The following is a 26136-nucleotide window of genomic DNA, read 5'->3' on the forward strand; positions in this document are numbered from 1 at the left end:
CATTATGGATTCAAAGAACGGAGGCCAGTTGTTAAAAATCTTTAAAAAGTCAAAATTTATTCAAAAATTCATTTTAAATCTCCATAATTACAGCAGCAAAACACATACTTAGGCTGCCCGCTTGACGCGTTTCGTGGCTCTCTGCCACTTCATCAGAAGCTGTCAGCAGCCAGCCTCCACCTCCCTTAAATGTGCACAACCCCCACCCACTACATGCAAAACCATTGTTAACCCTTTGTAGTGAGTGTTAAGAATAAATGCTCCAACAATAACTTATTATGCACCCAATAACTTAGTATGTATACAAATTTCCTAATATGGTCTGAATTCAATCCCTCTGAACTATTAACATTGTGGCTGTATCAAAAGAGTATCAGTAAAGATATATCATACAAAAAGGAAGCCGTGGACAAACAGAAACCCCAAATATCTTGCATGAGAGGCAAAATCCCCCAACACCTCCCATTCTCAGTTTATACCCCCATAGGTTTCTATGCACTTCATCTGATGAATCCAATATGCTTCACGCATCATAAGTCTCCTGTTGAAATCACCACCCCTTATTTCAAAATGTGACTCATCAATTATCTGAAATTGAATATTCCTGAATATGTACATCCTGGATATGTTTCGCCGCTGCGGATTTGTAATCTTTCCTACCCAATGCTGAGATATGTTCAAGGATGCGGGTCCCCACATTTCTCACAGTCTTTCCTATATATTGAGAGCCACATAAGCATGTCCCTAAGTATACCACTCCTTTCGATGTGCAATTATAATATCTGGTATAATATCGGTTTTTCCTTGTATTCATAGCCCTGAACTCTTTCGACACCTTTATATATTGGCATGATTTGATCGGCCACATTTAAAATTGCCCTTATAACGTAACCAGGGCTCAACTGTAGGGATGTAGCGAACTGTTCGCCGGCGAACTAGTTCGCGCGAACTTCGACTGTTCGCGTCCGCCGCAAGTTCGCGAACGTCGCGCGACGTTCGCCAATAGGCGTTCGCGTCAAAATCGGTCGCCCATTCGACCATTCGATCGCTAAAATCGAACGATTTTCGTTCGATTCGAACGAAAATCGTTCGATCGAACGATTAAAATCCTTCGATCGTTCGAATCGAACGATTTTCGGATGATCGAAGTTCGCGAACAGTTCGCAAATTTTGCCGGTGTTCGCGAACGGCGTTCGCGAACACATCGGCGGCGGTTCGCTACATCCCTACTCAACTGCCCCCAAATTCTTAGAGCTATACAAACTGTTTGATACCCATGAAGCCAAACACCTGTTCTTCTTTAACACAAAAGATGGACGCGTGTCCAATACCCTAGCTAGCACAGGGTCTTGCAGTAATACATCCCAGTGTTTCCTCACATTATGCTATTCATCTAACTTAATTAGTGCATTTTCATGTAATTTCAATCTGATATCTGATTAGGAGGCCAGAGTTGAAAACCTGTGTTGATTGTTCTATTGATGAATTGCAACGCACACATTTCTCAGCCCCCTTTCATCTGAAGATGCTTATTATGCTATCTAAGCAACTGCAAAAGTTTTATAGGCTCATTTTTATAGTACTCATTGTAACAATGAACTGCCATAGAAAGTGCACATAGCTTCATCTGGGTATTGTTAGAGACATTGGGGCAGATTCACTAAAGGGCACAGTGGCCATCACTAGTGACATTTGGCCAGAAAAGCCATCGCTAGCATTCGCTCGTATCCTATTGCCAGGCAACTTTTCACTCTGGCGAATGGTCGTTACTCGGAAAATCCATTAAGATGCAAATTTTACTGAACATTACCTCTTTTGCCAAAGTTTACTTTGCCACCTCAGACCAGGTGAACTGATAAAACAAAGCTCAATCTTTTGTCAGTGACATCATATTCTGTATGCCGGAAATTCATTAAAGTTGTAAAAAAACGCTGGCGACTTTTACTTTTTTAAAGCGGGATTTCCTTCAAAAGTCTGAACTATTAAAGATTTTTGTGTTTACATTTTTTCCCCACACATTTGAGGGGCATGGCACATTTGTTTTAGGGTGGGTTCATGTCTATGGCATTAGAGGATCTGTTCTGTCTTTATTATGCAGTGTCGGACTGGGCCTCCAGGGGCCCACCTAAAAACCTTAGACCAGAGGCCCACCCAAAAACCTTAGACTAGGGGTCCAGTCTCAGTACTGTACTATTATTCTTTTTCTCCCCATTCAACCTCTCTTCTCCTAGTCTCTTTTCTTTACATACTTTAATCTATTATTCCATCTATTTAGTCTCTTTGTTCTCATACAAATAGGGAATGGCCATGAAATAGGCTAAATGTTTAGCAGCATGTGGGCCCACTGACACATGGGACCACCGGGAGTTTTCCTGGTATCCCTGTGGGCCAGTCCGACTCTGTTATTATGGTTCCTTGGACATTTGTAATAAAAAGGGGGCACTTCAAACATTTGCACCAGCTGTAATGTACCTGCCCTATTCAAATTGACCTAAGCGTAAGAGTACTAACGAAGTTTCGCTAGGCAGAAATGAATCCTAGCGAAACTTCTCTATGACATTCTTGCACTGCCGAAGTAGCGCTAGCGAAAATTCTGCAGTGTTCGGCTGCTGAGACGCAACTTCACATTTTGAATTAGCGTAGTGGAAACTAATTTTTACCTGGAGAAGTAGCGCAAAGTGGTCGATGGCAAAAATTTGCCCTTTAGTAAATTTGCCCAGTTGGGTTTCTGAAGATGGGTGAAGTAGAACATGCTACTTTCAGTTTTGAAAGCAAATTCCTAAAATCAAACGGCCTATGCAATCAGACTGAGTGCTGCTTATTTGCCATAGTACATAGAATCAAGGGTCTGACTAGCACACACTATGGACTGAACTTTTCCACTTTCCACTGTTTGCTGTGGGGAAAATGCATTGCAGTGCTTGGTGTCCGCCACAGCTACTGTATATGAATACTTTGGATATGGGCTAATGTTAATTAACTTTTTTAATTTTGGGAAATTCTCACCCTCACCAGCTACAGCTGAGTGATCTGGTGAGATCAAATCTTTGCCTACAATCTATGTTTATATCAACTGTGTGAAATATCTTCTATATTTATACATTTACATAAAGTACAGTATATGGCGATCTAAAACAGTTGTGAAATCTACATTCCAGACATTTGTCCCATCCTTTCTATGACCATTAACACTTTTTTAGATAATCAAATAATGTTTGGCATGGGGCCCGGCATTTATTTGCGATAATGAACACAAAACCCCATCTGTAAGGAAAACATAATGTTTCATTCTGTAGAATTTCTTCCTACATTTGAATCAAGCATTGATGAAAAGTCCGCTGCTAGCAGCTGTTAAGAGACAATTTAATTCCAGCTGTGATAATTCACCGTGGCAGACATAGGCTGTTATATGTTGATACAACAACCTCTCCACATTTGCATTTTTATCAAAAGGAACAAATGTTTTGAACATTTTTGTACAGATGGCGTTCAGCATTTTTTTTCTATTTCATCAAAAAAAAAAGAAAAAAAAAAGAAAGATAACTGCTTTAATATATATTGTTATTCTGGCTCTAATGCAAGCAGCACATTTCAGATCCATTATAGATTTTTCTTTTTGATGGGCTGCCTTATGTATTGATTTCAGGCTACATTGTACATAATCTAAATAGTACTTTGTTTTTGGGATTATGTTGAATACTTGTTGCTTATAGTCTGCTTTGCAGTAGTGTGTATATGTGTGGGGTGGTTGTGTGTTTTTGTATTTTAAAAAGAAACATCAGTGGGTTAATGAATGCTTTAAGTTACATTTGTTTTCCTATATATTTGTAATCTAGAAGACTTTCTATATTCTGTTAGGATATATTTTTTTGAAATGGCACCATTCATACCCATTACACAACATACAATTTATCATTTCACATGAAGATTATACAGTTTACCACAGCACACCTGTCTCCATAATGGTGAATTATGTTTTGCACAAGTGCTGACCTGGATCTATATATATTTTTAAATATATGCTTTTAAAATTGTTTCAGATAAGAATAAAATTTACTTGCTGTGTTTGAAATTACATGGATATGGGAAGTCTCGGCTGTAGGCAAACATGGTTTAACATCAGTACAAAGTGAGGTGTTTTTGCCATGGTATTTTATTCTTATAGCATAAGCCACATGATGATTTAAATAAATATATGTGGCTGTGTATATGTGTCCTTTGAAATCTCTAACATTTTTCAATATATATCCTGACAACGATCTCTTAGAGGATTGAAACATGAAGAAGAGAAGAGGTGTGTGTATGACTGTACGTATATATGTATGTGTGTGTGTATATATATATATATATATATATATATATATATATAGCCCATCAAAAAGAAAAATCTATAATGGATCTGAAATGTGCTGCTTGCATTAGGGCCAGAATAACAATATATATATATCAAAGCAGTTAGTGGTGTGTGTGTATATGTGTATATATATATATATATATATATATATATATATATATATATATATATATATATATATATATATATATATATATATATATATATATATATATATATATATAACCAAAATACGTAATCATATCCCAATAAGTACTGTAGTAATTTACTTGATAGTACCCCCTACTCCTTGTAACTCCTAATACACTTTAAAGTGGTGTGTGTATATATATATCCACCACTGGGATATGATTACGTATTTGGTTAAGGCAACCACGAAAATGTAATCAAGAAATTAAGAAAAAATCCACCCATATGAAATTACTTAGACAAGTTAGGATATAAGGATAACTTGTTATCAGGCAGCTGTAATGCAGGCTTTACATGCTTCATGTCTATTTAAACACATGAAAAATAACTGCATGCATTTAAAGCATTGATTATAGTTTTGTATGTTTCTATTATTCGTCCTGTTTTAAAGTGTAGAGCATTAGTTTGGTATTTACTAGTTTTCCTTGTTTCGGAGTAGAATGCCAGAGACCAGGATCACTTCTTATAAACATATATCTGAAGGTCTGAATGGCAATGGTCTCTTTATATGATGCAACCTCATTCTCAAGCACCTCAAATATTTATTGAAATAATATTTCAAGGTTTAATTACAGTGATAATGAAAACAACTAAATGGCACATAACAAGAAAGAATGCTTATCCATATTGTTAAGTGATATGTTAGATTTCATTAAGCAGTAATGGTGTAGCAAATGAGTCACAAATTACTGTTGCATCTGTTATAAGACCATATTATTGCCAACTAATTGTGAATGCAGCCATTGGGCTATGTTCATTAGCCAATTGCTTCCTATAATGCCCAGCCTCTGCTGTGTTTACACATTGTAATAATTTTGGCTGAAAATATACACCAATTTTTTTTTATATAGAACAAAATATAGTAAAATTGATTCCTTAATAAATTTTAATTTGAAATAAAATGGTTTTCCTCTCTTATTGAGAAAAATCCTAAATCATCATACTTTACAACCATGATGTGCAAGGTCTCATCTTTTGTGGCTTGTAATGACAGATGACAGGGTTCTCATGAAAAAATAGGTCTCCACTTATGCACATATACCTCTTTTCATAGGGTTATTAATTTCTATCATCATTAACAGTTTGAGGGATGACAATTTACCGTGGCTAATGAGATCTTTGCTTCAACATGTAATTTTTTTCATTAGCTAGCAAGAAAAGACCCACTCTTAATTAAAATTACATTTACAGTTGACTAATATTGTCATTTTATAGTTTATGGGAGGAAAGGATTTTTTATACAATTATACCCAGCTAGAGATATATATATATATATATATATATATATATATATATATATATATATATATATATATATATAAAAAGCTTGTATTGGAGGAAAAAACATAATATTATAAAACTATAAAATATTCATGGTCTCAAGCTTTCCATTGATTCTCAAATTCCCTAGTGTTAACTGAACATTCCACTAGATCTTTAGGTTATCCTTGCTGATTTTTTAAATTTCTCCAAGAATAACCTAAATATTTTAATTAATTTCTTACATCCTTTGAGTGCAGATGTTTAAATTTAATATCTTTCCCCATACTTGGTTTTTCAGTACATAGAGTGAAAAATATGATTGCATGGCTTCCTATGTAAGGACATTCCTTTTGTGTACATGCTGCCATAGTGCTGCGACTTCACTGGTAACCATTGAAAAGTACCCCTTAGTTGAATAACAACCCTGCCATATAGCTGTCAACTGTGGGTAAGCCAGGTAAAACAGTAAATACAATAGCCAGTGGTTGCCTCTATTCAGATACATCAAAAAAGACTACCACTACTATTACATGGCAGGGCTGGAACTCGGGTTGGCAGTAGGGCATAACGGTAGAGGGGCACTAGGCCCATACCTCTTCTGACACCTTCCCCTAGCTGTGGTAGTAATTCCTTCAGAATCGGCGTGTGCACTCTCCCGCGCATGCGCCCCGCCTAGGGGGCCCGGCTAACTTGGCCCGGCACTGCTACAGGGTTAGGCTTGCTTCACCAACTATTTAAGGAGAACCAAAAAGGGGAATATAAAAAAGTTGTGGTATATATTTCCCTTTAAATAAGGAATACAATTAAAGAAACTTAAACAGCTAGACTGATGCATACTCAACAAACCACCAAAAACACACTTCAGAATGATGCAATTGCTTAAGAATTCTTTATAATTTAGCCAGTGTTCCACTCATGCATTAAAGAACAAACAACAAAACAATGGGACATTCTGCAGTTTCCAGATTAAACAAATCAAAATAAACTGCTGTGTTCTGGCAGTATAAACCTCAAAGTGTTCAGACAATTGTAAGAATTTATGATGCATGAGTACTGCATAATGTAAGCTATTTTTTATTGCAGCTAGGTATCAATAAATAGGCAATCTGATATGCAACTAGGCTTAATGTATCTGCTGCTCAAACAAACATAGACAGATGTTACTAATTAAGTACACATTAAAACACTGTTAATAAGAGTTCTACATTATAGCAGTATGATAATTAGGCTGATTTAATCAGACTGACCTGTTTTTGAAATGCTTTCAAACTCTTCTTGACATATATTTACTTTAGTGTAGAATGGAAAAATAAATGGTACCAGAGCTTGATTATAAAAATACAGTAGGAAAATATATGACCTTATATTCAAATTGCTGCAAGAGTGGATTATGTGTTATTTTCTGGAAATGTAGGAACAATTATCCCATTGTAGCATACAGGGTATATATATTATTGTATTACAGTAGTTATTATAGTTGTCTCATTATAAATTTGAAATAGAAATGAGCAAATAATTTCAATAAATTGTGATGCCATCAATATGAAAAATGATTAGCTAAGTATGAGAATTTGGGGCAGATAACTTGATATCAAGCATTGTCAGTTCACCTGCAGGCTCAGTAAAAATACACTGAGGGTTACAGTTGTTTCACACTAAAAATGTGTTAATTTTTTTAAAACTAGAAATGCTGTTAATTCAGCTCTAATTAGGTATAAAATAAACATCATGGCAATTAAATATTATAATATAATAACTGAGTTATCATCTACATGTACACAACAAAAACCATTAAAGTGACCCATCCACTATTGTAAAAAATATTGCAGTTTTTTGTGTAAATTATATAATAAAACCTTTTACTGAAAAAGCCATTGTATTTGCAATAAAAGACAATACACTCAAAATAGTTATAGAATGTATTTCTATTTATTAAAAAAATGCTTCTAAATATGTTTTTATCTGTTACCATGCATTTTAATTCTCAAGCACTATCGTGCTTTAGAAAAAAAACTCCCAAAAAGTCAATTTTTTTTGAGAGAAAAAAATTGCACACGTGACATTTTTTCTGGCTGAAAAGACCCCAGCAGAGACAACTACAATGAACTCCACCTACCCTTTTGTAATAAGCATTTACAATAATGGCAACCATCTGCCAGTGCATGCATGGAGTAGATTGCAACCCAGAAAGGTGGATACGATTCCTGTCAATTCTTTCTACTATGGGGTGGTTCAGAACAATGCTTCTCCTCCATTGCTCTTTTGTTTGTGGAGAAATCAGTATTTGTGCCATTAATCTTATTCTTTGAGTTGTCAGTTTTGCCTTTACATTGTTTCGGTGGTTTGTTAACAAAGAGCCCGAAATAGTTTTGGCACCACATTTTACATGTAGGGTATAAGAAAGTGTAACTACTAGGGCTTGACATTAAGGGGGTTTTTTATCAAAGGTTGAATTTTAGAGCTTTGTGAGCTTTTTTTAGACCTTGGATGAACTCGAATGGTTTCTAATTAAAAAAAAAAAACCTTGAATTTAAAAAAACTCGAGTCAGTGTAGTTGGGGTGAAATACTCGAATTGATCGAGTTTTCAGTGAAAAACCCACTGAAAAAAACAAACAACATTATGAAGGCTTTTAATATCTTCAAATGGTTCCAGGGACCTCTGCCACTGCCACTTAAACCTCTACAGGTTTAAGATGGTATATTTTCAGATTTCAGCTTCTGGGTATAAGTTTTATTAAAACCGAAAAATTTATGTTTGACTAAAAAAAAACCTGGACACAATTTTTCTTGGAAAACACATCTCGGCCTTTGACAAATAACCCTCTAACTGTACCAATGGATCAATTGTTTCATGTTGCCTATTGTGAAAACCCTGACATATCTAAAAATAGAAGGCTTTGATAAATCTTGGGTGATTTGTTTATTTTAGTAGAAGTATTCTATCAGTTTGTTTCTGTATTACAGACATTCCATACTCCAAGTCTTGGGGATGAAGAGTTTGAGATTCCTCCAATCACACCACCTCCTGAAACAGACCCTGCATTAGCCATGACTGATGTTCTACTGCCATTTCAAGTAATGGGAGAAGCACTGGCTGCTCAAGGAAATGAGTTTACACCCCAATTTCCTCCTCAAAGTCTAGATCTTCCTTCTATCACTATTTCTAGAAATCTAATGGAGCAGGAAGGTGCATTTCACAATAATGGTTTATCATTGGTAAGTGTGAAATCAAAATTTGATCTGTTTGAGCTTCAGTAGGTTTAAAATGTAGTTACAATTTAATTTTTAAAATAAAAATCTATTAAAAATCTGTGTCCTCGGACATTCACTTTCTGTCCCAGCTAGTGATGGGCGAATTTATTCGGCAGGCTCAAATTCGCGGCAAATTCCCGTGATTCGTCGTTGGCGAATAAATTCATGAAACCGCAGTGAAAATTAGCCGGTGTCAAAAGAAATGGACGACGGCGTCAAAAACTAGACGCCCGCACCGTTTTGTGAATTTTTCAGCGAAACGCCCCAAATTCGCACATCTCTAGTCCCAGCAATCAATGTGGGTGCTGTGCATTGATGGCATCATTGGTACATAGTTCAATAGTAGCCATCATGCTGCCACACAATGAAGATGAGACAGAAGGAAAAATGCTCGGGTGAACAAAAAGAGAGAAAGAATGGTGTCATGTTAAAAGGAAGAAAAGCACACGCGATTCTTTAGAAATTCTAAATTTATTTGTAATAGATATTATGAAGCTTGTAACATTGTTTTGCTCAGTTAATAACTGCAAGTTGAGTATTTTTACTGTCAAAATGTAGGTGGTTAAAATGTTATTGAAGCACTTTTTGAAAGTAATTGGGTGAACAGTGTATTATGAATGCCAAATAATTCAGTAAATTATATTTCATTATTGCCTTGTTGTTCTTAATTAATTGCTTAGTTGGCTATAATATGTTTGATCAGATTTTCTCCATTTTGAGATATTTAGATTGTAAAGAGGCAGACAACTCACTAGGGTGGGGATCAGTTGTCAGCATGAAGGCAAACCATTTGAGTGAATATAGTTAAGTAAAATATAGATCACAATGTGAAAATTTAATATATATGATATTTCATTTTTGCTGCTAAGGTAAGCACTTTTGTTTGAGCTTGAGTATTATTAGGTTCTTTCTGGAGCCTGTCATTGTCTGAATGTGACAAAGGAGCTGCCAGAAGAATGTAGTCACATGTAGATATTTAAAATTCTCTCACTAAAACTAAATGCACAATATATTTTAACACAATTCTTAAAACGAATTCAGCCATATTGTTTGGTGCCGTTTTCTGCTGTCTTACACTCACTAAACAAGTTGAAATGGTGACAGTGAGACTTTGTAAACCTTTGGTCTTCACATGAATGCTATGTTAGAGTTTATGGATTTGCAAATCAAAACTCAACTATATTCAAAATGCCTTTTCTTTGTTTGTTATAGGTATTTATGCCCTTTCCAAGTGGAAGGAGAATGTGAATATCAACAATGGCAAATGAATAGGGATGGGAAAATGTTGCCTGTTTTGTCATTTTTGCGCTAAAACTCAGTGTGCTCATCCCTACAAATGGATTTAGGGAAGCATTGATTATTAATTTATATAGTGAATTAAGTAACCCCTCTTGTTAAATATAAGGATATTATAAATTACTGAGGAGTTCCATGACCATATAAAAGCATGAGGCCGAATACAACAGGAAGTACTTTATTTATTATAATACACAGGTTTCAGTGAGTAATGTGACATCCCTAAGCACCAATTATAACCGATAACATCACTAAGCACTATTTATAAGGATTTAAGTTACAGGATATTCATGGATCTTGTTTATTATAATGTAATAATTGATGCTTTCCTAAGTTAATAATCAATGCTTTCTTGAGTTCATTTGCCCTTGCTGATATTCACATTCCCCTTCCACTTGCAAAGGGCATAAATATCTACACCAAACAAAGAAAAGGCACCTCAAATTTATAATAAATGCAGAAGGATGTAATAAAGCAATAATGAATGAGTCTTTAAGAAAATCATTGCTTGTCCAGAGAATTTTACTGATTTCTTTAGGATAAAAAATATATTTTAATAGATGAAGGCCTGTTTGGTTATTAATAGGACAGGATTTTGGTTTATTAATATTTCATGGGCGAAAAGGTTTGTATTATTTTCTCAGAGGTTCAAGGTTATACAAAACTAAAAGCCATTATCTACTGCTGCTGGTAAACTCTCAAAATTCTTAAACGGCAGCTGATTGTTGGATGAGGCCAAGAGTTGTGGTTTAGCTGTAAAATAGAGTATGTTCAGACTTATTGGTTTTTTAAAAAGCCTTTTGAAAAACATCGTTTTGCTTCACCTAGCAGAACAGGGAGCCATCAATATGCAGTACAGAATCTTGTTATTGTGTATAAGCTAATGTTCGTAACTAATGATTCCAGCACTTCACCTTTCTCCAACATAAGAATAGGCAGTGTAGCAAGAACAAAAGGCAGCCGTGAATTAATTTACACCTGCCTGCGTTAATTTGCCAATTTATTATCTAGATTGCTTGGCCTTTCTGTTTGTTACACAGTTCATTAAAATCTCCAGAATCAATATTTTGACAGCTCTTAATAAGATGTCTATGTGCTTTTACCAGAAGAGCAAATATTTATCAATTAGATAGCAATGAATCATTAGATTAGTTATTGGTAAATCCGTCCATCTAAAAAATTTAGATGAAAAAGCTTGATAAGAGACTTTAATAGCAGTATCTAATTCCCAAGTGTATACTAATTAGTAGCAGAATAACATGAATCTAGACTTAATTTTAAGGGTAAATCAAAATACACACTTCAGTACATTTTTTTTATTCAGGTTTCTAATGTGATATAAATAAGGGGATTAGATCACAAATGCAGAGAGACTGCTTATTCTTGTTATTATAACCAATCTGTTGTAGACTGATTTGAGAAAAAAATGGTAGTATTACTGTTTTCAATATATTTCTACTTCTTCTGATTATGCCTGAATAATGCTGAATGTTTTGAATTTTGTATATGAGTTCATAGAGAAATGTAAAGAATTCTACTGGCAGTCACGTTAAAGAACTTTGGCAAATGATCTGGATGAGCAACTGTTGTAAACATACATATGTTTCCCTATATAATTCAAGATAGGTACATATGAACATGTAACATTGAGACTGCATGGAAAGGCAGTAGTTAAAAGGCAAATGGTTAATATTTTAGAAAAAAGAAGACTAACTGGTCTTTTTTTGGTGCAACTAACATTAATTTTAATATTAAAATGATAAAAAGGAATTTAAAATATCATCTGTTTTTTGGACAAAATGTCTGTTTAAATTCTTTTTGCAGAAATGTCCACATTAAAAACAAATAAATGCAGGATACAATAGGGGATACGTTAATCATGTGTGTACATGTTCTTCATGGATATCTTGAGATGTTCCCCAATACACTTTACTGTGCAATAGCCAGAAGTACCGTTAAAAATAGGTTATGTCAGAGTTCCCTTAGGGTACATTCTGTCCAGCTAAATAATATTTTTTGCACTACTATCACATATTTCCCAAAGGAAGACTATTGAAAATGAACAGGGATTTTTATTTCATTTCTTCATGCACACAATGAGAATACAAAGTAAATAAGAAATGTGCGTTATACAGTGTATATGTTTCCAATGTGGCAAACTCTAATTGCATATAGTACATATGGCAACTCATAATCATTTGTTATGTGTGTTTGTATGCGGCAATCAAAACTGCAAGTATTAAAACAAAGATGCTTGTTGTAGATGTGGAACGTAGAAATCTATATTCATAGTTTACAAAACAAATATTAATAGAAGTTATTTCACTGTTCACTGGGGATTTATCTTTCATTAAAGGGGTGGTTCACCTTTAATTTAGCTTTTATAATTGCTAATTATAAGCATTTTTTTAATTGGCCTTCATTATTTTTTTTAATATAGTTTTATAATTATTTGCCTTCTTCTACTGACTCTTTCCTGCTTTGAAATGGGAGTCACTGACCCCATCTAAAAACAAATGCTCTGTAAGGCTACAAATGTATTGTTATTGCTACTTTTTATTACTCCTCTTTCTATTCAGGCCTCCCATATACATACTCCAGTCTCTTACTAAAATCAGTGCATAGTTTCTATGCTAATTTGATACCTAGGTACCGGATTGCTGAAATTGCAAACTGGAGAGCTGCTGAATAAAAAGCTTAATAACTTAAATTGTCTCAGAATATCACTTCCTGCATCATACTAAACTTTACCTCCAAGGCGAACAACCCCTTTTTAAGGTTGCATTTAGGTTAAACAATGTAGGTTTTTTTTTTTAATTTGATCACTTTTTAACAAATACCTTTTTTCTTTATTGTGTTTTTTTTAAAATTTCTCCTGGTTTTAGGTGACAAGCCTTTTATTTCCTGAAAACAAATTAAAAAAAAGGTGAAAAAAGTTAATGTAAAAAAGAGAGCGATAAATATCTCACGTGAAACTACCCCTAAGTGTCCTACTTGTACTGAAGCAGCAGTTCCGCTAGTAGTACCAACACCCCACTGTAGCTGAGTAGTGATGGGCGAATTTGCGCGATTCGCCGCCAGCGAATAAATTCGCGAAAATTCGCCAGAAAAAATTCGCAGTTTTGCGAAATTCGTGAATTTTCCGGCGCAAATTCGCCCATCACTATAGCTGAGGGTCATCAAGAACTGGTTATGAAAAATGACAGTCATACAATCAGTAAAAATACTAACATATATGTCAAACGTGCAGCGGTATAATCTTTGGACAGGGCCTTTCACCCAGTGTCTATATGGATTTTTAAATTAAAAATAGGATTTGCATATTAATATATGTCATGCATATCTCTGAATCTCTGTGGTTGTATCATGTATGTTTGAAAATGTGTCCATACAGTTTAATTACAGCCACTAGTTCACCCGCACTGTACTAAAGGAAGAAATACCCAATTACTACTTTAATAAAGGTTATAAAGATACATTTAAATTATATTACATTTATTTCCTGTAATGGAAATAGAAACTATTTCAAGATGTGATTTATGCTTTTGATGAGGAAATAAATCTATGCCTGATAAATAAGGTCTTAGAAGAAAAAGGAACAGCTTAAAAAAGAAAAAAAAATCAAGCCAGGAATCAACTTTCCCATATTGATTTTCCTGCTTGCTATGCTATATTTTTTCCTTTTCAATTACAATATATTATATTCGCTCTGTCAATAGCCAGGCATAAATGAAATTCAGTCACGGAAACTGCCGTTATAACCTCCATCGTTTATCATTGTTTGTTTTTTTTTTTTTTCTTTTTAATGATGATTTTAGATGTCTTAAAGATAGCTGTTGTGTAGCAACATACTTGTCTCCAGAGCCCCCTTTCTTTTTTAACACCTCCCTATAATCTGTCCAGCTTGCTGAGCAGTATTGACATCAGTGCTACATCAATTTCAGAAAGTGGATTATTTTTACAAGACAGCTATTGTGACATATTGGGTCAGTCATAAATGAAAGATATTCATGCAAGCATGCAATACTTGTAATGAAGTCTCACTCTGACCTTCTGTATGATTGATTCTGTAATTTAGTTTTTTCAGGCAGTGCCTGAAATGAAATGAAATCATGTTGAACAAGTTTTGAATACCCACAGTGCACCAGGAGAAAGAAAAATCTGCAGCCCTAGAGGCTTGCAAGTGAACAGCTGAACGATTTATCTCTGCGCTATTATAGCCTATGCCAGAATTCAACATTTTTTTTTCTTATTTGGCTTAAGTACTTAATTCTGCAGGTAGCTGTAAATGCGAAAATAAAATACTGCTCAGATTTAAAATGACAGGACAGAAAGTATGTGCAAGGCACTGATAAAATATCTTGAATAGAACTGACCTTTCATGTAGCTGAAAGTTACTTGGGAATTTGTCCTTATAATTACCATATAGATTATTTTTATTTCTTTCCTGCGATGAAACACTTCTCAGAACAGCAGCAGTGATTGAATGGAAATTGAACTTGTTAACATTCTCTCCTGCTTAGTCTGTTAGTAGCTAAGAGAAGGTTAGCGTTGATGAAATTTGAAAATCCCCTTTTCTTCGGACCCCTCTAAATGTAAGAAAAAAGGCCAACAACACTGACCACTTTACTACATTTTCTCACAGTTTTCTCACACATTAACTATGTATTCAATCACAATACTTTGTACTATAATTATTTATTAAATTGCTTACTTTGTACTATGGTAATTTAAAAAAAAGCCTTGATTTTGCTCACATCTAAAAACCCATAGCAACCAATCAGCGGCGATCCGTGGGCTGCTGCCGCCTGAGGCCGCAACCCCGATGAGCGTGTATTGCGCTTTCTGCACTAACAGAGCCAAATTTCCGGTTTAAAAACCGGAAATTCGGCTATTAAAGTTACAGAAGGTGGCTTTTTGCCGCCCCTTTTAACTGGCCGTTCACTGCCGCCTGATTACTATGGTAATGGAAAAAAAAGTCTTGATTTTGCTCACATCTAAAAACCCATAGCAACCAATCAGCGGCGATCCGTGGGCTGCTGCCGCCTGTGGCCGCAACCCCGATGCTGCCCCCGCTCCGCGCTTAAAAGTTTAGCGTTGGAGCGGGTCAAAAGGGGCGGCATCACTAGTGCAATGAGCGCGTATTTCGCTTTCTGCACTAACAGAGCGTATTGCGCTTTCTGCACTAACAGAGCCAAATTTCCGGTTTAAAAACCGGAAATTCGGCTATTAAAGTTACAGGAGGTGGCTTTTTGCCACCCCTTATAACTGGCCGTTCACTGCCGCCTGAGGCAGGTGCTCATAATTTTTTTTTACTTCTACAACTAACAAGTAAATGTTCCGTACTGATTGCTATAGGTTACCAGACTATTTATTACAATAACCCAATTGTATCAGATAGATACACCTTGTTTAAAATAAATCTAAATATAATATATTGAAAACATCACACATGGCAAAGCCAACCCCCTCACCTGGTCCAACTCCATTGTGTCTAAATGAACAGTTTATGTCCATACATGCTGCTTGTGTACCCGTTTCAATAGTGTTTGAAGTTTTATATTAAATAAGCATATTAAACCTAACTGGCTCAGTTAACATTTTTGGCATTGAGACATGGTTAAAATACCATTGGGGTATGTAATAAAAGGTTTAAAGATTGTCTAATTATCTTAATAAAAAGCATTTGTTGCTATGGGTTACTGCACCTGGGCAATCTTTGTGTCTTTTATTATGTTGTTTGTAAAATCTTTTCTGTTACTAGACTGTAAAATGAAGAACCATTGTTTATTTAGAAAAATACAACTCTTTGCAATGCTCTATATTTCCTTGTGCACTTGTATTTTTTAGGTTTTGCTTTTATGGCATGATATATGAGAACATGAATTCATTTTCAATTAATACAGTGTTGGGGCAATGTTGCTTAATGTGTTGCAGATAAAACAGTTATTTCATGGGTCATTAATGTGTTTAATGTGTGGAACATTCTATTAAAATAAGCACTTATTATTTTTATGAAGATGTTTATTGCAAAGATGTTTATTGCTATGGTTAACAGCCAAAATACAGCTACATATTTTGAAGTCCATAATAAATTATTATACTGTATGTGAGACAAGATCTTTTGTCTGTGCATGTGTTTTTCTCCATTTCAGCAGAAGGACTGGATTGTTTTCAGCAAAGCCAAAGGCTTCTGTAATTTCAAGATGATATTGATGGTTGTTGTGGAAATTACATGTGCCACAATTATACACCTCAAAAGAATTACAGCATCAGTGCTTACTATCTATACAAGAAAGAGTAGATACTTAAATTAATGAACACAAAAGATGTTTGTGTATTAAAAAAACTCTGCAAAGCTTTGTATAAAAGTGGTTTGTCTGGATTTAAAGTTTCATACTTGTGTAGTGTTTTTCTTAACTCTGGCATTGCATATTATTGTATCTATTGAATTCACTACAGTTATTTTTTCTGATCTGCTTGTTAGCAGGGAAAACTATTTAGGATGGATTATGTAAATTATTTGAAATCATTTATCTTCTACTATGAAATAAACAGCTAAATATACTGGAGTAGTTTATATACAGTATGCCTGTTCTCTAGAAATGATAATTTTAAGGGGATTTCTCTCTTATCACAGTCTATTTTATATTTCTCCACATAGGACCAACGTCAGGCTCAGATGTCCCAGTATAGACAAGACCACTCAATGATTATGAGGTCGCTGGTCCATATGACGGATGTAGCAAGAGCAGGAATAATGACTCCTAGTCAACTGACCACAATAAACCAGTCTCAACTCAGTGCCCAGCTGGGGCTCAATATTGGTAGCACTGCCATTCCACACACTTCTCCTTCTCCTCCTGCAAGCAAGTCTGCTACTCCATCTCCTTCAAGCTCTCTTAATGATGAAGATGTTGATGAGACTAACAGAGTGAGTTCTGAATGTTTTTGAAACATTATTATTGTATACCATTAATGTATCGTGTATAAAATGGTAAGGCAGATGTGGCACATCATTAAGTGGTGTTTCTCCATCCTCTCATTTAATTTAGCAAAATCTGAATTTGTTTTGATCTGATTACTCTGTTTACTCAATGGATGGATCTAGGGAAGATAGATCATTTCAAGAAAGCATGATTGTTTTATAAATAACTTTACTTCCATTTTAACTGACTCCATGAACATGAAAATAAAATGCAGTATAAAATAAAACCAAGAAACTGAAAGAAACCTAGAAGAACAAAACATCAAAGAGTAAATTTGGTGTATTATATTTAAAAGGTACTCTCCTTAGGGTGAGGTACCATTTGTCTGAATGGATATGTGTACACACACTAGTGCATGTATTTATATATACATATGTATCTGAATCTGATTTTGAAGTTTGCATATGCTGCATAAATATCCATTACCTTAAAAAAAAGAATACTGGCTTAATGATATTCAATATTTTATATGTTATGCAATGAGTTTCATGGGCTATTTACCATAGTGTTGTATGTTTCTTCTGTTTCTTGAAAATGAGCTATAGAACAACAATGGTTATACTGTATTAATAGCAAAATTGTGTCTTCTGACTCATGTTTCAGTGACTCTAATTATTATATTTACCTTCTGTTCTACATCTGCTCAAGTTAATATTTGATTTAGATATTATAGGTGGAATGACTCATTCTTTCCATGGTGTTACCTAAACTGTATATTTGCAGTTCCATTTTATTGCATGTAGGATTAATAATAAAATAACAAAAAGGAAATACCAACTAAACAACAGGAATAAAATGATTGCATGATACTCTCTCCATTCTTTATGCTATTTACTCTGTATATAATTTAAAGTATAAAGTGTTTGGTGTTGTTTTCCATGGCAATGAAATAATAATCGATAAATCAAAATCACTAATTGTTTGTTATTTAGATGTAAACATGGAGTGAACTATTGTTCTGTGTTAAGTAACCAACTTGTGTTATTGGTCTCATTAGTAGCAATCTGAGATGTAATCATTGATTTATGGACCGCGATTTAAAAATTTCATCAGATACATTGATTTTTATTTTACATTTTTAGACCATTGGGGAAAAAAGAGCTGCCCCAGATTCTGGCAAGAAACCCAAAACACCTAAGAAGAAGAAAAAGAAAGATCCTAATGAACCCCAGAAGCCAGTTTCTGCATATGCTCTCTTTTTTCGGGACACTCAAGCTGCAATTAAAGGCCAAAATCCCAATGCCACCTTTGGGGAAGTTTCAAAAATAGTGGCATCCATGTGGGATGGCTTAGGAGAAGAGCAGAAACAGGTAGTGTAAAAAAATACATTTTGTAATAGAAAAATAGAAGTAGATCTCAAGAGATTTTATGTAATTAGTGACAGATATATGTAAATAAGCATATGAGCAAATGTCATGTCTAGGTAATTATTTGCTTATGTGTAATGTTATATTTATAGTCTACATTTAATACTTTCAAATATATTATACACAGGCTAATCTCAAACCACAACATTTTGTGTAACGTAAGTGCCATTGAGGTTATAAACTTTTTTTTTTGTAATTATTATTTGGAGTCTGTTAATGTAACATGAAGGCATTGTGTAAGACATCTGCTCTCCACCAGACTTCCCTTGTTATGATTTAATGATGGTGATTAATCAAGCCTATTTGTAGCTGTGCTCAACAACTGGGTCTTTGTTGAATGGTACAAAAATACTAAGAGCCAGGCTTGGGCTCACAGGAAGTCAGGCAAAACATAATCACAGTCATTCAGGAAAATGGGTGAATTTTCAAAGAGCTGCTCTAGTTTGGCACTTATGCAAGCAGACAAGGCTGTTCTATAATAAAAATATGAGCAGCTATGTTGCTTCAGTGTTATGAAGCAAATATAAGGTGAGCTTTATTTTCTCCGGGATGCGTTCACAAGGTCATTGTTCTTTATTTTGTTTCAGTTAAAGACATTGCATTTTTGCCCTTTGCAACACAAGAAAAGATCCTTGTAAAATAATTTGCTTTAGTTCATTCAGGCCTAATGTCAGACAGTATTGAATTTAAAGCAAGAAGAAAGAAATACAGATCCATTTCTAAGTTGCTTAAAGGGAATCTATACTCCTATGTGTTCTTACTTTTGTTCTGTTTTCAGTAAAATATATAAAGATTAGCTTTTCTGCAGGAGAGCAGTACTATGCTTCTTTGTTCATTTTCAGAATAAACTTAAAATAAAATGTACTCCCCAAGGCACTGAATTATAGTGCTTGTTTACATTTAATAAGCAATAATGGGTGAATGATAGTTGTAAACTGAAGGTAGTTTGCAATAATAAGCAACATTTTTTGAATTAATTCTGTTCATATTTGTATAAGGGAACAAACACTTTTTTTAATCTTTTTGCAAAACTAAGGGGCCAAATTTATGATCAAGCAATATCATTACCGCTTGATAAAAAAAATTAGATTTTTAAAAATGTCTTTTCTGCCCTTCATCAATTCATCACGTTGAGAAAAGAATGATCCGAACAGTCATTGCCATATGGCAGAATGCCATTTGATTGCTTGAAGAAAACAGATTCTGCATATAATATACAAATATATCTTATTTTACAAATGTATAAATTTGCAAAAATTTGTAAAACTCTGGAAAAGTCCTTATAGGAGAGTTTAATAAACTCCTTAACAGATTGAACTTCTGGGGACACGTCTGGATTTCCCAGTTTTAATAATTTTTTAACAAACAAGTTTTTAAGAAATCAGCCCTTTATTGTAAATATCTCACAAAAATTTAAACAACCTTGTTTTATAAAGAAAAAATGCAATTGTGTAATTTCTGTTATTTTAAAAGCCTATAATTGGTTGGTTTGTGATCCCATTAAGCTAATGCCAGACCACAGTACTTCTTGACCTGCTTTATCTAGGGAGGATCAGTATATGTATATTTTTAAACTGAACATGAATAAGTGATGCCTTTAAAAGAGCAGTGTTTTATTTTCAAAGATGTAAAATGTAATATCACTGGCTCTTACTCATTTACGTAGTATGCTATGACCTACTGTGCATATTTATAATACTTGTGTGTTGTAAAAAATATCTTTGCCTGAGATACACAAAGATTTGTAGTTCCTAACTCTGCTATAGATACATTTCATATTGTAAGTAAATTGCCCATCACTCACTGTGCTAAAAAGCTAAAAAGCTCAAATGCTTGTTAAAGGTTTACTTCTATAGATAAGAAATCTCTTTTGCAATCAAGGCCTTAAAAAACTACCATGTGCACTTCGGAGTAGGATTTCATTTTCCAAATTGATAGCCAATATACAAGCAGCAATCAAGGGCACTCAAGGACAGAGCAGTTCAATTAAAACGCTGATGTTTTAATACTAAGTGTGCCTTTAGCTACTCCTAGGTATACCTCTGATGGTGACTATTTGATTTAAATGCTGTAGTTGTGAGCATGTTCCATGAAGAGGTGCTTTTTTACCCTGTTTGAAAGAACATATTTACTATTTTCCTAAATGGCAGTAATAGGGATGTACCGAATCCACCATTTTGGATTCGGCCGAACCCCCGAATCCTTTGCAAAAGAAAATACTGAACTCGAATCCTCATTTGCATATGCAAATTAGGAGTGGGAAGGGGAAAAATGTGTTACTTCCTTGTTTTGTGACAAAAAATTACGCTATTTCCCTCCCTGCCCCTAATTTGCATATGAAAAATAGAACCTGGCCGAATCCTGAACTGAATCCTTGATTCAGTGCATCCCTAGCCAGTAATAAACTTTCTCTCTAAATATTTAATTTTGTGGAAATACCAGTAATTTAGATAAAATTTAATATAGGGCTCATTTACAATCTGATAGGGTTTTAGAAGCTGAAGTTTTTCCTTTGTTAAGTCAGTTTGGGGATACTTGTGGCAGGTTTCCTGGATGATGGTTCTAGTTAAAAAGCTTGAGCAATCATAAATAGGCCCCTTAGTATCTGAAGTGCAGTAGAAAATGCACAGTGCAAAGTGTGTTCTGCACATTGAGCTGCTTATGTATTTGTTAATACATCCAGAACCAGGTGCCTTAAGTAGGTAGTCAGTAATGCTGCACATGTAAGGAGTGTGTCTGTGGGCCCGGTCACCTTTCATCCCTTATAGGGTAACTGGGTCACCTGCCCAAACAACATTCACTTTCAGATGCAAATCATTTGTGCTAGGACCTGGCAGTAAGATAAAAGAAGGGGTAGATTTTGGCAGAATACAAACAAGTGATGGTGTATATAAGTGAAACTTTACAGTGAAAATGAAGCAAAAATTGAAAATGATAATTTACACCAGTTTTAAAAATTATCTCTGTAACTTAAAAAAAAAACTTTTATAACAGTAAAAAAAAAAATCTAATTTTTGTTTAAAAAAAAGGTCTTCCATTAAAAACTGCAAAATGGAGTAGAAGTAGGATTTTTACATAAAAACCCCTCCCCTTGGTATTTGTTCTCAGTATGAAGACATATAATTAGTTATTGGGGCAGATTTTTTAATTATTATACATTTGACATTCAAAAATTATACACAACTGTAGATTTTTAAAACGGATATTTATTGGTGTTGTGTTAACCATGAGGGTGTATTGCCACTTTCAGCGCACTTTTGATGTGATCAGGTTTCTTTCACTTAGTTTAAAGATATTTTGTATTGCTATATGTATGGCTTGTTAAAATGGCCTCAAGAGAAGTCTTTAAATTGTTTTTTATTTTTTTTTATAGGTGTATAAAAGGAAAACAGAAGCAGCCAAGAAGGAATATTTAAAAGCTCTTGCAGCCTATCGAGCAAGTCTTGTATCAAAGGTAAGCTTGGGTCAGAGGATGATTTTATCAAATAGATTAGTGGGTAGTTAGTTGTCTTAATAGAAAATATTTTCTGAACACATTTATAACATTAATTGAATGTGTTTTAGAGGCACTCTAAGACCACATATTTGCACACTTTCTTAAGCAATAATAAAATTATGATTATGCTGACTCTATAAGATTCAATAGGTAGTTACAAAACACCGTTGATTTGCTTCAATTGGCATTAAGATAATGTAATTTGCAGTGAAAGGGGAATTATTGTGGGTTTGGGTTTGTGACATCATAGATAGAATGACTCATTTTAAATAGCAAGCTTGTTGATGACTTCAGTTTTGTCAGTAAAGAGAAAATATTCGTTCATTTATGGAAGTACGAACTTTGGTTCACACAACAAATGTACATTTACAGATGATGTATGTCTCATTGCTTATTATATGTACATGTTGGCATGCTGATTTGTGCTTTTTGATAGCAATAATTGACTGTACACAAATGTCGTGATAAACAATAAAAATTTATTGAAGTAAAAAAGAGAAAATATTCCTCCCCTCGAGTTCATTCAGTTGGACTTATATAGGTAAGGTACATAAACAATATCTAAACTCTCAGAAATATATATAAATGTATTTTTTTCTACATACTTACCTAATTCCATATATTGAAAGAAAACCATGATACTTGCACAAGCAATTTCCCAACATCCCTTAAACCAGAGGTCCCCAACCTTTTTTTTACCCGTGAGCCACATTCAAATGTAAAGATTTGGGGAGCAGCACAAGCATTAAAAAGTCCCTTGGGGTGCCAAATAAGGGCTGTGATTGGCTACTTGGCCCCTATGTGAACTGGCAGCCTACAAGAGGCTCTACATGGCACTACACTTAGTTTTTATGTAACCAAAACTTGCTTCCAAGCCTGGCATTCAAAAATTAGCACCTGCTTTGAGGACACAGAGAGCACCATCCAAGGGGTTGGAGAGCAACATGTTGCTCACGAGCTACTGGTTGGGGATCACTGCCTTAAACATACACTTTAATATAACCAAACCCTTTTCTTGTTCCACTGTGAAGTGATGGAATCTGGAACTTGAAGTCTTTCTGTTGCGCAGAGAATATGTGCAGCACCCACAATAGAAAGCAAAGGGACTTCAAATCCCATATTCCATTACTTGACAATGAAACCTAGTATGGGGAGGGGTTGTGAGGCTTAAGGGGGATGGGGAATTGGTGCTTTTGAATTGAGAGCCTGTCAATAGTTTCCTTTCAATCTGTGGATTGGCATGTTTGCATAACAAAAAATGTATATTTATTTCTGGAAGTTCAGATAGTGCCTATATACCTTTTCTTATACAAGCCTACTGGAATGGAGCTCATAAAATAGTAGGGTATATGTTCTCTTTAAACTAGATGAAGTAAACAGACACTTGTAAGAACAAGAACACCATTTTAATTCCCCTTTTAAATCTTGTCATTATAAAGCCATGCCCTATGCTCTACTTAAATTGCTGAAATCTGCAATAACATGTTTGCTTGAGATGTCCAATTAATGTTCATTCATTATATGGGAACCATTTTCTACATATTAATTTAACTACAGCAGAAGCAATTAACAACAGTGATGTTCTTTAACCATAATGAATGATTGTTTAGTTTTCTACTGTAATCTGATTACCAGATGTAATTTAGATAAACAGTTTTATTAACAAAATCAGCTTTGCTAATATAGGAGAGACTTTGGTTCCTGCATTATTTGCAGATAAAAACTTAATATTATATTATTCAGAGGTCCAGTAAAAAGTTGGGCACTGAGGGACCTTGACATCAAGGTGTAAATTCAGGAAAAATGGAATATAAAACATGGCTTCAACTGTGTATATGCATACATTCAATCCCTTCTGCTAAAAGCAGTACATTATTTATATAGTATATTTAAACGGATTGGAAATTGTTTAGAAATGTGCAAATACATTTAAATTCTGCTGAGACAATTATGCTCACTGTTGTTTTCAAAAAAATGTTTCAACACATATCTACAGAATAATTTAAAAGTATAGATAAGGGTACATTTTTTGTAACTAGGGTTTTAACTGGGAGTAAGAATCTGATTAAAAAAATATTTTCCTGGCATAAGTGCAAGAAGTGAAGAGTTTTTATGTATAAAATTATATTTTAGTATATGATTACATTGTTTTGCACTATTTAAAAAAAAAAAAGTCTAACATTCCGACAATCCTTAAATAGCCCCTAGAAATCTCAGAATTAGTTTGCAAAGAACAACATTAAGGAGCCTTCCAGGTTCTCTATAATAATAGGCCCCAGAGCTAACAAAACCTTTGCCATGGCACCAATCTATTATCTAACAGAAATGGGCTGGTGTTGTAGGAATACACCCGGGAACTACATACATACATACATGTGTGACCTGAGTTGTATGCCATTTGTTTCATGTATTTCAATAGCAGTCAGGCTATCATTTTTCAGACTGTGTTTTTATATATTGTTTTCAAGGAGGAGAACAAACAGTGACCAAAGCCCCACCATATTTGAATTCAAAACATCAGTAAACATTGAGGCAATGGAATACAGTATGCAACACTGGAGTTCTTCCTTCCAACCAATAGATGAGCAACAAATGGTAGTATCTCATTGGATTATAGCAACCAATGGAGATATAACAGGGTCATGATTATCTAATTAAGTGGAAAATACTTTTAATAATACCTTCTACAGACATGATAGGGTTCAAACACTTTATGCTGTCTTGCTAAATTTGTGAACTCCTTTGATTCATCTGGCATCTCAGCTTTGTTAAAAGATTTAAGTAGTAGGCAAAGAAATATCACATATTGCTGCTGTTGTTGAGTGGTATACATTAGAAGTATATTTAATTTTGAGAATACCATTTTGCTGCTCTAAAGTGATGGGCTAGTCAGCTTGTTACAAAAAAACGAATGACTAAAAACAATGTTTGATCAACAGATGGCAACTCCATTTCAATTTAAAGTGTAAGGGTAATCCTAAAGGTATAAATTCATAATGAATACTCTTAAAGTGTAAAGTAAAGTTTAATGGTAGTTTATGGAATTAATTATATATATGTTCTTATATTTATTTTTGTTCATATTTATTTTTATTTTAGGCTGCAGCAGAATCTGCTGAAGCTCAAACAATCCGGTCTGTTCAGCAAACACTAGCATCGACTAACCTGTCATCCACTCTTCTTCTAAACACATCACTTTCTCAGCATGCTTCTGTGTCTGTGGCCTCTCAGAATCTTCAGCAACCAATTCCTAGGGCAATTGCACCTAAACCTTTAACCATGAGGCTACCATCAAATCAGATGGTCACTTCAGTCACCATTGCACCAAACATGCCCTCTAACATTGGAACGCCTTTGATGAGTTCCATGGGTGCTCCAATGGTTGCCACCCCTCCTTCTTCTCAAGTGAGCCCATCATTGCAGAGTCAGCAGCATCAGATTCAGCAGTTGCAGCAGCAGCAGTTGCATCAAATGCAGCAGCAACAGATTCACCAGCACCAGATGCATCAGCAGATCCAACAGCAAATGCAGCAGCAACAGTTTCAGCATCATATGCAGCAGCAGCTCCAGCAACAACAACAGCAGCAACTCCAGCAGCAAATGCAACAGCAGCTACAACATATACACTTACAACATTTGCAGCAGCAGCAGCAGATGCAACATATTCAACACCAGTCTCAGCTGTCTCCACAGCAGCAGTCACCTGCTGGCTCCCAATCTGGTGTACCTGCCCAGATAGCATCTCCGATTCCACATATTAACAGCCCATCTCCAGCATCTCAACACCATCAACAACTGACACAATCACAGGCACAGACTCAATTGTTATCCCAAGTCAGTATTTTCTAATACTTCAGTTAGTTTCACATAGTTTCTTCCTCTCTTTATGGGAAGGTGCATACATTGTAAATTATTTATGTAGGTTATGC

The 26136-nt window shown here is 34.7% G+C and overlaps 1 protein-coding gene across 1 annotated transcript in view; it reads left to right on the forward strand.

Moving 5' to 3' along the window:
* Positions 1-26136, forward strand: part of tox3.L (TOX high mobility group box family member 3 L homeolog) — an 80513-nt gene that overhangs the window by 53408 nt on the left and 969 nt on the right. The window contains exons 3-7 of the mRNA XM_018257839.2: positions 8772-9023; positions 17020-17289; positions 18427-18654; positions 22085-22165; positions 25307-26136. The exon at positions 25307-26136 is cut by the window's right edge and continues 969 nt beyond it. Coding sequence (XP_018113328.1) covers positions 8772-9023; positions 17020-17289; positions 18427-18654; positions 22085-22165; positions 25307-26056 — 1581 coding nt within the window. The 3' untranslated portion in view covers positions 26057-26136. The remainder of the gene's footprint in view (positions 1-8771; positions 9024-17019; positions 17290-18426; positions 18655-22084; positions 22166-25306) is intronic.

This window comes from Xenopus laevis, chromosome 4L, assembly GCF_017654675.1.
Source record: "Xenopus laevis strain J_2021 chromosome 4L, Xenopus_laevis_v10.1, whole genome shotgun sequence".
Lineage (NCBI taxonomy): Eukaryota > Metazoa > Chordata > Amphibia > Anura > Pipidae > Xenopus > Xenopus laevis.